General features: G+C 51.4%; 5 protein-coding genes across 5 annotated transcripts; 3 read left to right on the top strand and 2 right to left on the bottom strand.

The window, feature by feature from the left end:
• Positions 1–97: 97 nt before the first annotated feature.
• JN550_009905 (uncharacterized protein) lies at positions 98–2,249 on the bottom strand (the record flags this gene model as incomplete). The annotated part of the gene is made up of 9 exons (XM_049322027.1): positions 98–323; positions 378–577; positions 640–851; positions 924–1,098; positions 1,150–1,244; positions 1,297–1,445; positions 1,510–1,670; positions 1,748–1,956; positions 2,027–2,249. The coding sequence occupies 9 exons, from the start codon at positions 2,247–2,249 to the stop codon at positions 98–100; spliced, it is 1,650 nt and encodes a 549-aa protein (XP_049168227.1).
• A 1,211-nt stretch (positions 2,250–3,460) lies between these two features.
• JN550_009904 (uncharacterized protein) lies at positions 3,461–4,417 on the top strand (the record flags this gene model as incomplete). Its single annotated transcript, XM_049322026.1, has 1 exon — positions 3,461–4,417. One exon carries the CDS (start codon positions 3,461–3,463, stop codon positions 4,415–4,417), a length of 957 nt encoding a protein of 318 aa, XP_049168226.1.
• Positions 4,418–5,509: 1,092 nt separating this feature from the next.
• Positions 5,510–6,730, top strand: JN550_009903 (uncharacterized protein; the record flags this gene model as incomplete). Its single annotated transcript, XM_049322025.1, has 3 exons — positions 5,510–5,728; positions 5,783–6,418; positions 6,479–6,730. 3 exons carry the CDS (start codon positions 5,510–5,512, stop codon positions 6,728–6,730), a joined length of 1,107 nt encoding a protein of 368 aa, XP_049168225.1.
• A 684-nt stretch (positions 6,731–7,414) lies between these two features.
• On the top strand, positions 7,415–8,161 carry JN550_009902 (uncharacterized protein; the record flags this gene model as incomplete). The annotated part of the gene is made up of 2 exons (XM_049322024.1): positions 7,415–7,590; positions 7,699–8,161. 2 exons carry the CDS (start codon positions 7,415–7,417, stop codon positions 8,159–8,161), a joined length of 639 nt encoding a protein of 212 aa, XP_049168224.1.
• Positions 8,162–8,532: 371 nt separating this feature from the next.
• Positions 8,533–10,317, bottom strand: JN550_009901 (uncharacterized protein; the record flags this gene model as incomplete). The annotated part of the gene is made up of 4 exons (XM_049322023.1): positions 8,533–8,562; positions 8,617–9,196; positions 9,250–10,009; positions 10,068–10,317. The coding sequence occupies 4 exons, from the start codon at positions 10,315–10,317 to the stop codon at positions 8,533–8,535; spliced, it is 1,620 nt and encodes a 539-aa protein (XP_049168223.1).
• Positions 10,318–11,496: the final 1,179 nt, after the last annotated feature.

Genomic DNA, 11,496 nt, shown 5'->3' with positions numbered 1-11,496 from the left:
ATATGTGACTTGCACGTCATTTTGATTGAAAAGCAGATCATTCAACTCGTGCATAGGAAAGCAAACGTGAAGCGAAAAACGGTCCGACGAAGGCTAATCATACAAACTCCTGTCGCTCCTCCAGAGGGAACCGCTCGATCTTCTTCTTTTGCTTCTCATCCTTCTCTAGAATGAACATTTCGACCTGTGTGACATGCTTTCGGAACTTGCGAGGTGCAACCTTATCTTCGAACATCTCGTCAATCTCGGCCGGAGTGCGGCACGCGATCTCAGGGAGGACAAAATATCCGACAATGAATGAGATGAGGCCGGTAACACCGAAACTAGAGTAGGTTAGCGGACCATGCAACTGAAATCTCGGCAAAGGGTCGACTTACAAATATCCCGTCTGGACGCTCCAGACTTTGAGCATAAGAGGGACCGTGTAGTTAAATGTGATACCAAGACAGAACGATCCAATAAGCGCTATGGACGCAGTCCGTGCTCGGAGTCGCTGGGCAGGAATCTCAGCGACATAAGAGTATGCGATTCCCGCACCACCAATGACCCCGAAGTTGGAAACACATGCGAAAAATACCTGTGAATAAAGTTTGGTCATTTAGAGCCGTTCTAGACAGCATGATAGGCGGTAGCACTCACGAGGACGCTTCCCAACTCATGGCTCTGGTAGTCAAAAGATCCCAGTATACCGATGGCGAGAATAGCAACCGCACCAGACCCGAAGAGTCCCAACGTCAGCCATCGCCGACCGACGTTATTGGAACAGGCAGAAGTAAAGAGAACGCCCAAGAGTTGGCAAACTCCGAGGATAATTGTAACTGTGAAAGGGTCCTTGTTCCCCGCCAATTGGACTAAAGCTCGATTAGCAATAGATAGACAATAACCAGCAAACCCCCGTGCAACCGAAATCCATGCCGACTTACAGAAATACGTCCCATAGTTATTCGTTACACTCTGACCACAGAGCTGTTGCATTCCTTTTGGCCAGAATGCGATGAATAGCCGCCAAAGGTTAACGCCCTTGAATATTTGAACAAGTTGATACTTATTTTCGGCTTCGACAAGTTTCTCGTGTTCGACGGTAGCAATAATGATTGACTGCCTTGAGGTCAATTAAAGTTCAAAGGAACATAGAAGACTGAAACCCACCAATTCTTTCTTTAAGTCATAACCTGTTACACCCTTGTACGACGATGCCAGCACCTTTTCCGCGTCATGGTACTTGCTCCTTTGGACGAGCCACCCTGACTTTGATCAGCTTCAGATGAGACAGACAGTTGTATTGGAGGACCGCACAAGGACTTTCGGGTACGAAAAGGTTGATAATCAGCATCACACCTAGCATGCTCCACTGCGTGTAAATGGGAATTTTGTAATTGTAAGGGTCTCTAATGTGTAGCTGCTGTAGGGCCAAAGGGCCGAATATCTGCGCCACGACATACCAACTACATGAAATCAGTACCATGGCAAGGCCTCCACCTCGGCTTTACGACATTGGCATTTACTTACAACATATACGAGGTAGTGAGCAAGCCACGAATTTGGGTAGGCGACTGCTCAGAGATGTATACGGGATATGTCGCTTGCATCATGCCGAGCCCCGCGCCAGCAAGCAGCTTAGCAAAGAGCCAATGGAGCCAGTTCGTCGCCACCGATTCAAGTATGACAGACTACCCCCCGTCAGTCAGCAGTAGCCAATAATTCCTTTCGTATACCGGTTGCTCAGGCAGAAGGGCACGCAACTTACGACAACAAGGGTCAGCCATGTAAGGTGCATGGCCCACTTACGGCCCAACATATCGGTCCACATCATAAGGGCTGCCACGCCGACGAGTTGGCCTGTCGACAACATGCCTCCCCAGACGGCAACATGGGTAGGGTTGAGTGTAGTGCCTCCACCCGACATTTGACGGATGAAACCCCTGTTTGAGACGATGGAGTTTGTAATCGCAATCTCTGGAATCCAGAATCAGCATATCTAAGAACAGGTTGCGGTTATAATCAGCGAGATGGAGGCGAAGCCTACGGTAGCCTTCTAGCGCAGAACTGAATGCGGCCAGCATGCTGATGAGGGCTACACGCCAGTATAAACGTAGTCCCTGGAGCATCGGCAGGTCATCCAGCTCAGATCGCATCTGTATGTTATCGCCTGAGACAATGGCCTCGTCGATGGCCTTTGGATGGGTCTCTGCATTTTTGAGCAGGGTGGCAGGGGGCGCTGTGCCATGGTCTTGGTTGTTGCCGTTCATGGTCAGGTATTCCTGGAAGTATGCAAAAGCTGCTGGTAATTGTTAAGGAAGTGATCCTAAGCCTGGTGGCAGGGGACCTCGATTTCAAGTCTATGAATCCGGGTATGCGGTGCCGTAGGAAAGCACTGAGCTCCGCTCGCATTGAACGACGATGCTTGTCTTGGTTTTCAAACTCCTAAATACATGATCATGCGACTCTACGAAAGAATCCAGACAAGGAAAAGGATCAGATCCCTAGGCCGATGGGCTTCCGTCGGAGACTAGGCCGACAAGAGCGATCCCGGAATCTCGGTATAGATACTTAGGTAGTTATTCTAATTTTGCAGTCCCCAGAATCCCGGACAGCCGAGTCAACTATGATATCTCTTCAATATCCAAGTCTGGTCTACCTCTTAAGTTCCTATCTCACCTGCCCTACGATTGATTATCCCCTTCGTCGTTTCGACTAAGTTATGTAGTATGTGATTATGGAGTTGGATGTAGTGCAAACTTAGGTCTCGGCGTCGTTATGCCGGAGAAAGGTCAAGCAAGCTCCACCCCCACACAGCTCCGTTACGCCCCGCGCTACCCCAGTGATGTACGAAGTACATAGCACTGTTCAACCGTCCTCCCAGGCTTCACCCTGTTCCTTATTCTAAACAATCTCCTACATAGGGTAGAAAGCACTATCCCAAGCTGGTACTCTCCCCTGAGAGTTATGTGAACCAGGTGAAACGAAGAGGAGATAGTGACTCGGCGACCTATGCCAGGTTGGACCGGCTAGTAGAGTTACTACTCACTTTAACAATCAAGCTTTTCGGCGTCAAAGTGATGTCCCATGCGGGGTTTAGTGCTCAGGAAGGCGATTAGGCACGTAGGACGTCGGCAAGCCCCCGATGCCGTCATATACCGAGTATTCTATTTCAGACGTCGGCGAGTACTCCGATGAGAAAAGCGAACGCTTGGACCCCCCACAGCCGAATTCTCAATTGGCCATGTTCGTAAAGTAAGTCTTGACCGGAACCGGATTTCACAAGGGGCAGGATCTATAGAATTTCCCCTACGTGGTCAATTTGGTGCGAGGAGTAAGGGCAGACCGAAAGTGCTGTTAGAATTATTCAAAGCACCAATCAGCCTGGGCATAGTTCCTACCGTCACTCATTATCAAATCAGCAGCCCCCCTCCCCAAATCTCAGCGTCTCTTATCCCAGGCACAATCTTCGTCGGGCAGAATGGCACCAACGCGTATTATACTCGACACCGACCTGTCCATGGGCGCAGGCGCGGACGTCGATGATGGTTTTGCCCTCGCTCTGGCACATGCGGATCCAGACATTAAGCTGGACTTGATAACCACGGTGAACGGCAACACTGATGTCGAAAGCGCTACAGTCTTGACCGGTGTCCTACTCAATCGCCTCGGTATCAATGATGTACCCCTCATCCAAGGTTCGGCCACTCCCATCATCCACACTGATTTGAAGCGTACGCCCGCCTCGCACGTTCTCAAGCTGAAAGAGAGTGCACGGCCTCGGACCTTGGGCTATGCCCCCGTAGCCATAGTCGAGCACATCCTTACCAATCCCGGTGACATCACACTCGTCGCCATCGGACCTCTCACCAATGTGGCTATCGCCTTGTTGCTCGACCCTCGGATAAAGTCGGCTATCAAGGAGCTTGTTATCATGGGAGGGCTCTTCTTCGGAACCATGTACTCCCGAGATAAGCCGGGGGAGTTCAACGTCTTCTCCGATCCCGAGGCTGCCCGCGCCGTCCTTCGTTCCGGCATCCCGCAGCGTTGGATCGGTCTTGACTGTACACTTAAAGTTCGGTTAACCATGGAGGATGCCGAAGACCTCAAGCAGTCTCCCTCGAGTTTCGCATCTTTTGCCGGAGACGCCTCTGCCACGTACATAAAACACCAAGCCGTTAGGTTTCCGGGGAGACCTAAAATGACCTCTGTCCCAATGCACGACCCTCTGGCCGTTGCTGTTGTATCGAGGCCTGACTTATGCGAGTACAAGGATATGGCAGTGTCAGTTATCACGGGAAATGGTGAAGCGCGCGGCGTCCTGATTGCAGACCGATTAGAGACGCCCTCGCCCCCTACACCGAATTGTCGGGTCGCTGTCAGCGTTGATGCCGAGGCGTTCCGATCGCATTTTCTATCGTTGATCAAGACGCTATAATGAACTTTTATAGCTTCTCTAAATCGAAGAGGGTTCAAAATAGCGTGCCATTTTAAAGAAATGCCCGGTGCTCCTGTTCCCTGAACCGTGATAGAGACGCTGAAAGCTCGTCACCAATGAAAGCACCCCGAGCCTCGTTTGCTTCATAGATATTCTTGGGTTCTTCATCTTACATGAAGACACGTGACCGGTGGCGTGTCAACATTACTTTTTGCAAAGTGCCAACAATATTGAAAGAACCTAAGCTGTACCATTTGGGATAGTTTGCGGGCTTGCTGCTGCATTCCCCTTTATCCTGACATCTTGCGGTTACCTTGCGTGGTTGTTATGGTACACGGGGGCTTTTCCCTCAATTCTAAGGCTAAATTTGGTCGACAGTAACAGTATATCAATTGTATGCTCTATCAGCTGCGTCAATAGGAACCGTCTGTAGGGGAATGAGATGATACACTTAGCCGTATTCATAGTAGTGACGAAATGTCTTGTCTTATACGATTCAATTGTACGAGTTTCGTACGTATACGATGTTGGACGTTCACAACAGTGGCAAGGACAACTAGTCTGAATCGAATGTCCAAAGTCTTGGCACAATCTCCGCATCACCATTTCCCCAAACTCCTAGTCGCAATTTTGGATCAATTCCAAAGTTTCTCCGCACCAAGATCGAGGTGCATAGGCAAAGTAGTATTGCAAGGCCCCAGGTATTTACCCGGATGACGCTTGCGATATTAGCCGTACCCAAAGCCTCGGCGCCACAGCCGATCTTGCCTAACGTTATATCAAAGCCTGTTTCTGATTCGCCAATGCCATAAGCGACGAGCTCGCACAGGTGCGCGTAGTATTCACGGGCAGAGGACCACAGCATACACCCAGAGGACCGGATTCTTCTAATTCATCACCACCGGGAAAGCATCCTTGTCTCCGCATAGCCGGGTTGGGGATTTGGAGTCGATGCGGTGCCGTGTCTCCAATTGCTTGGCGTTGCCGGTGTATATGTAGCATCACTGCCCTGCCCGACTGATGGGATGCGTTTCGCACCTAGCTGACTGTTGCGTCTTCTCTGGAGCTTCTGCTGAGCACGAATTGGACAATATGCGTAGCTTCACTCTTGCCCTGGCCACGGCGCTGCCATTTTGTTCGGCCCAGCTCCACCTCGAAGCGAAGAAAGCTGGCCTCAAGTACTTTGGCGCAGCCACAGACTCGCCTGGACAACGTGAGAGAGCAGGCTTGGAAGCTTCATATGCACAGTATGATGCTATACTGAGGGACAACAATGAGTTCGGCCAGACAACCCCCACCAACGGCCAGAAGGTTTGTTTCTGCCCATACGCCATTCAAAAACGCACTGACTAATTTGTTTGGTAGTGGCTATTCACCGAGCCAGAGCAAGGCGTATTCAATTTCACTGAAGGCGACATTGTCACGTCCATTGCACAGGAGAATGGCTTGATACAACGTTGTCATGCCTTAGTCTGGCATAGCCAACTGGCGCCGTGGGTCGAGTCGACTAATTGGACTGCTGATGCTCTGAGGGACGTCATCGTCAACCACGTTACCAAGGTGATGGAGCACTACAAAGGAAAATGCTACGCCTGGGACGTTGTAAACGAAGCTCTCAATGAGGATGGTACCTATCGGGAATCAGTCTTCTACCAGACTCTTGGAGAGGAATATCTGAAGCTGGCATTCAGCACGGCGGCAAAGGTCGACCCTGATGTGAAGCTCTACTACAATGACTACAATCTGGAATCGCCAGGCAACAAGAGCGAGGGCGCAGTTCGTATCGTCAAGTTGCTCAAAGATAGTGGCATCAAAATCGACGGTGTAGGACTTCAAGCCCACCACGTTGCATCTCGGCCTCCTACCTTGGATCAGCAAATCGCAGTCATCCAGTCCTACGCTGCATTGGGAGTAGAAGTCGCCTACACGGAATTGGATGTCAGAGTCGAGCTTCCTTTGAATTCCACGAGCCTGGAGTGGCAGAAACAAGCCTACAAAAATGTAAGAGTTCTATGTCATAAAACGCCCTTTGCTGCTCTCGACTAACAATCAACGACAAAGGCCGTTGGCGCCTGTGTACAAAGTCCTGCATGTGTCGGTATTACCATCTGGGACTTCTATGACCCCTTCAGTTGGGTCCCGGCAGTATTCCCGGGTGAAGGCAATGCTCTGCTCTGGTTCGAAGACTTCAGCAAGCACCCGGCCTACTATGGCGCCATCGAGGCCTTGAAGAACAAGACCGGCGGCCACACTTGCAAGCCAAAGGCGCGCCGTTCAAGAGATGCAGTCAGGAGCAATAGACTCTACGAGTAGAACATCATGACGCGAATATAGACATATGTTCCTTAAAGACCCTTCTTTCATTGAGACCAATGTTTGCATGCAATACCATACTCTATGATGTATCCATGGATCCGACTAACCCGCGCAGAATCGAACCCGAAACTTGAACGAACGCAAAATGTACCTTCTGCAAAAAGAAGATCGCAACTATCTTCGCGGGCATAGTGAGTAGGATTTGGAGTCCAAGTTACAAAGATATAGTAAACCAACGCCCCTGTTGATTGAAATTAATGCATTGGAGGGACCTAGTTTAGCTGATCCTTCGGGCGACAACCTGGCTCATTAGAGCCAATAGGGTGCGATGCCATTAGCTTCGCCTGTGCCTAGAAGCCGCCGATTGTTGCTGTGCCGCTACAGAATGGAGACGCCGTTAAGATTAGCGGCCCTTGTAAGTCAGGAGGGAGATTACATGACTGAGGTACAAAACGTCCACGGACGCCCCCGATGAAGTGAAGATTGCCTCCTTGGTTCCTCTAGAGTTTACAGCCTGGAGAAGACTTTCCAGCACCGTTAGCGACCTACTTTTTGGGGATCCACCAAATCTTCTAAACTATAACTTATCTCTAAGCTTCAATAGAGCTGCTTGTGCTTGCATCCACAAAGACCCACGAACCTTCGCGATCGACCGTTCCTGGAAGCGCCAAATTACCAATTATGCATTCTTCATACGCCATTCTTGCACTCGTGCCTCTGGCGCTGGCCTACGAATCTGGCGTTGAGGACAGTGAATCCATCCCTGTGACCGAATACCTGTTTGAGCTCTACGGAACTGCCACACCGACCGGCGTAACCGGTGCTGTCGCCACTAGCCTGGCTTCCGCCGTCTACAGGTTAGTGTGAAGTTTCCTTTCCTTTGGGGGCGGGGCCTGCCGCTCCCAGAAGACTCAGCCAAGCGGAAAATGCGAAATGCGAGATGCTTACCAAACTATTCAATACAGCTACCAGATGGCGATATACACGAATGATGCCTACCGGAGCGCAGCTAATGATGTCTACTGGGCTGCTGCCACCGCCACGAACTCGGACGAGATCATGTCGTCCTTGAGAACTCAGGGTGCACTGAACGGCGACTACACCACCGCCGAATGGTATACTCGAGACGTCCCCCAGAGTGCGCAGGACGAAATGAAAAGCGTCTTTGGCGGCTTCCAGTCCGTGGCGACAAGCGTGCTCGGCGCTGCAGAGACGACGGGTGACTCTGCTTCCACAAAGGCGACTGTGACTGGGACGAACTCTACCCCGTCCATCACGTCGACCCCGACTTCGGACTCGGCATCATCAAGCAATGCTAGTGCCACATCTAGTTCGAGCACTGCTGGTGCCTATGTGGCCAAAGCCACAGGGGGCCCCGTGGCTGGTCTGGCCGCTGCCGTCGCGATTGGCGCTGCCGTCTTTTACTAGACGTAGGTATTGCTCCAGCGACTGGTGTTTTGGGCACCATCAACAATCTATCATGGCACAATGCCATCTATTGTAGAGGGACAAGAGCAAGAGCTCGTATCTGTCTGTAGGCTCATCAGCACCACTTTTATTTTCTTTTGTACAATCATGGCAGCGCATGGCACGGAGCGATCTCATCACGTTAGAGAGCATTTTCGTCTCGTAAGGTGGAAGGAACTATATACAGAGAAGTTGTATGGACAGTAGAAAGGGTTAATATATGTACAAAAAGCTTTATGTACCAGCGGGATATATCAAGTATATCATAATAAGACTAAATGACAACGAAGAAATTCCTTGGCCTTGTGTTGGTGTCATGTACTGACACAGATTTAGTAGAATAGCTCTATAGCGTCAAAGATCTGGCAATATTGTTAGCCGACATTCCGTTGGGGCTGTTGTTGAATCCTACTTACCACATTGGGGCTGAGGTAGGTAGTACCACTGCTGCCACTGATGACATTGATTGTTACCGTGTTGGTTCCGCTGACCAGGGTTCCGCTAGGAACACTACAGTCATACACATCACCCCATCCACGGTACGCGCCCCTGGTGACTCCGCGGCTATCGATGGTGGTCGGCGCCCCCGGAGCAGTGCAGGTGTAGCCGTTGACCTGAGCTTGGGGCCTGCCACCAGCGAAAGATAGCGTTGTAGCGATACGGAGAGTCGCGGTCTTGCTGATGGCCGAGGACAGCGAGAAGGTGATCTTCTGTCCGTTGTTGACGTCCTTGAACATAGCCATGGGCCAAGAGCCGGTAGCCGTGCTGGCAACGGATCCAGGTTTCCAGTTAGACATGCGAGAGTCCGAAGGGTGCATACGCAGCTGCTTGTCCGCATTAAGGAAGCCGGTAGGCTGGCCGTCGTAGTCGCCCAGCCTAAAAACGGTTGTGCGAGCAGCTGTCAAGATCGCGTTGTTCGCGGCGATGTTGGAGGTGACTGTAGAGCCAGCATTGACGGTCACAGATTGAGTTGCAGCCAAGAACTCATCCTGGTAGCTGTAGAACGCCAATTAGCCTGAGACAAATATACTTTGGGGCAAGTCCCTTACAGTTTCATGGTGTAGGTGCCGGCAGCAAGAGCTGGCGAGGTGAAGGCCCCTGAGCTAGAAGCGTAAGTCCAGGCCTGGTAGTTGGCGTTGTACCAGTGGACAACGATGGGGAAGTTGCTGGAGACACCAGTGGCAGTTCCCTTGACAGTGCCACGGCCGGAAGCGCCGACATATCCAGTCAAGCCGAGGTTGTCGAAGAACGAAGTATCATAGGCGCTGGGTGTCGGAATGCCTGAGCGAGTGAAGGCAAAGACGTAGGGACCGTGGAAACCAGTGCGATAGGTTTCGGTCTGGTCGTGGCCCGAGTTCATGTAATAGGTAACCGAGTGGTACGAGCCTCCCCAGTTCAAGTTAATGTCTCGAAAGAATGGACCACCAGAGCTCTTCTCAGTAGCCCTGCTGTTCGGGCGGAGCCAGCAGGCATGCACAGAACCCGAATCTGTAGCGCAGTAGACGTTGTTGTCGATGAATCGCTCAGAAGAGTAGAACTTGCTGCGAGTCTGGCCGTTGACGTTGTAGACATCAGATCCCTCAACAGCGCTTCCGCCGGCTGTGTCGGAGACATCGCCGTATGCCGAGTAGGCCGGGTAGGTCTCGGTGAGTCCTGTGAGACGGAAGATGAAGCGCAGCTCACCCACGGTGGGCTCCTTGTTGATGTTGGTTCCCATCCAGATGTTATTCTCGCCATTGACAAAGACCATGTAATGGGTCAGGTCGAACTGGTCATTCTTAGCCACGCATTTAACGATGACATTGTTCCCTAGGCCATGGTGTCAGTCTGAAGCTTTTCTCCTGTCTGAGCCGCGTGAACTACTAACCACTCTGGGTGTAGGATACGGTGGCCGAGCCCAAGCCCGAGGCAATGTGACTGGCGGTGCTTGAATACTGGTATTCAGTATTGTAGAACTTCAGCGAGGTAATGTCACAGGAGCTGCGACTGATGACCGTGGTGAAGCCATAGCTGCTCTCTACATTGATGGTGTAAGAGGAGCTTGAAGTGGTGACAGTGATACCCGCAACCGAGGCGGCCCACGACGAAAGAAGCGCAAAGGCTGCTGCGAACCTCATTTTGGCTGTTCTACTGGGTCAAGACGTGCTACCTCGACTTACCCTAGGACCTGCCAAGGGGACGGCGTACCGGACGGGTTCATTTATACCGTCCATCCATGGTCCCAAAGGGTCCCCGAAAGATCCAGGAGTGGTGGAACTGACCGTCAAAGGCTGCGATCTGGTTCAGTTACATTTCGAACGGATATATGGCGGGACTTGCTCAATCAAGCTGGTTCGAAGCGACCTAATGTTGCGGGGCTCCAGGGTGCATACCCAATCAGGACTCAAATTAATGCAGCTTGGCAGGACTGCTGCGTAAAGAGAAGCCTTTGCAGAGATCGGAAAATTGAACGCTCGAGGAATATGCTGCTGTTGCAACCTGACGGGCCACTACGCCTTCGGTACATTCTGTGCCGATCGTGGTCCGCAAATCCCTAGGTCCGAGAAAGTGCCTCTCGAAGGCTCCCAAGCAAGGGCACCGTATGGCGGCATGTGACGACTATGTCGTATAATACACGGGCTCGCGCGCTCGAACAGGTAACCTGGTAGAAGCTAGAAGTGAGATTGCTCAGTTGACCGGAAGCTTATGCGCCCCTGTTCGTATACGAAAAGAGAATTGTCCCTGCATTTTCCACCACTTACACCCTGGCGACCGGGGATCCGCCTGCACCCCGCAATCTCCTGTGTGTGGGGGCTGTCGGCGTGCATGGTGTGGTGGCTTGGTACGTGCCGTGGCGATGCGTAGAAGGGCATCGCGCCGCTTCTACACCGCTGGGCTGGTTCGATTCCGAACGAACTGCGGGAGGTGGCTTTCTCGGCACACTTGGCCATGTTCGCTGACGATTTGCTTCAGGGAGCCAACGTTCATCTTCGCCATAACAAGATGGATCATCGCACTTTGTTATGATTATTTTAAGCTTATTCTTGCTTCAAACATCGGCCGTACAGGTTTTGCATACCACACAATTAGGTACCAGTAGCTATGGGCTTGGCATTATTGCTGAAGCTTTCACCCAAGGCCATGGCATGAAGTCTGCCAAAGGTGAACAACAAGACGCAATTTTCTCCTGGTAAATGGGCGCTCACGCTTTGAAGGACGACAGCGCGACTTCGCAGTGTTGACCGCACAGTCACTTTCCAATCGCTGCAGGTCGTGTCGGGTCCTCCCAGAACCTCAGTTCTAGGAAAGGATATTAC

This window comes from Neoarthrinium moseri (genome assembly GCF_022829205.1).
Source record: "Neoarthrinium moseri strain CBS 164.80 chromosome Unknown scaffold47_Wmoseri_CBS_16480, whole genome shotgun sequence".
NCBI classification, from domain to species: Eukaryota; Fungi; Ascomycota; class Sordariomycetes; order Amphisphaeriales; family Apiosporaceae; genus Neoarthrinium; species Neoarthrinium moseri.
The sequence above is the reverse complement of the archived record's forward strand: the minus strand, read 5'-3'. Positions and strand labels throughout refer to the sequence as shown.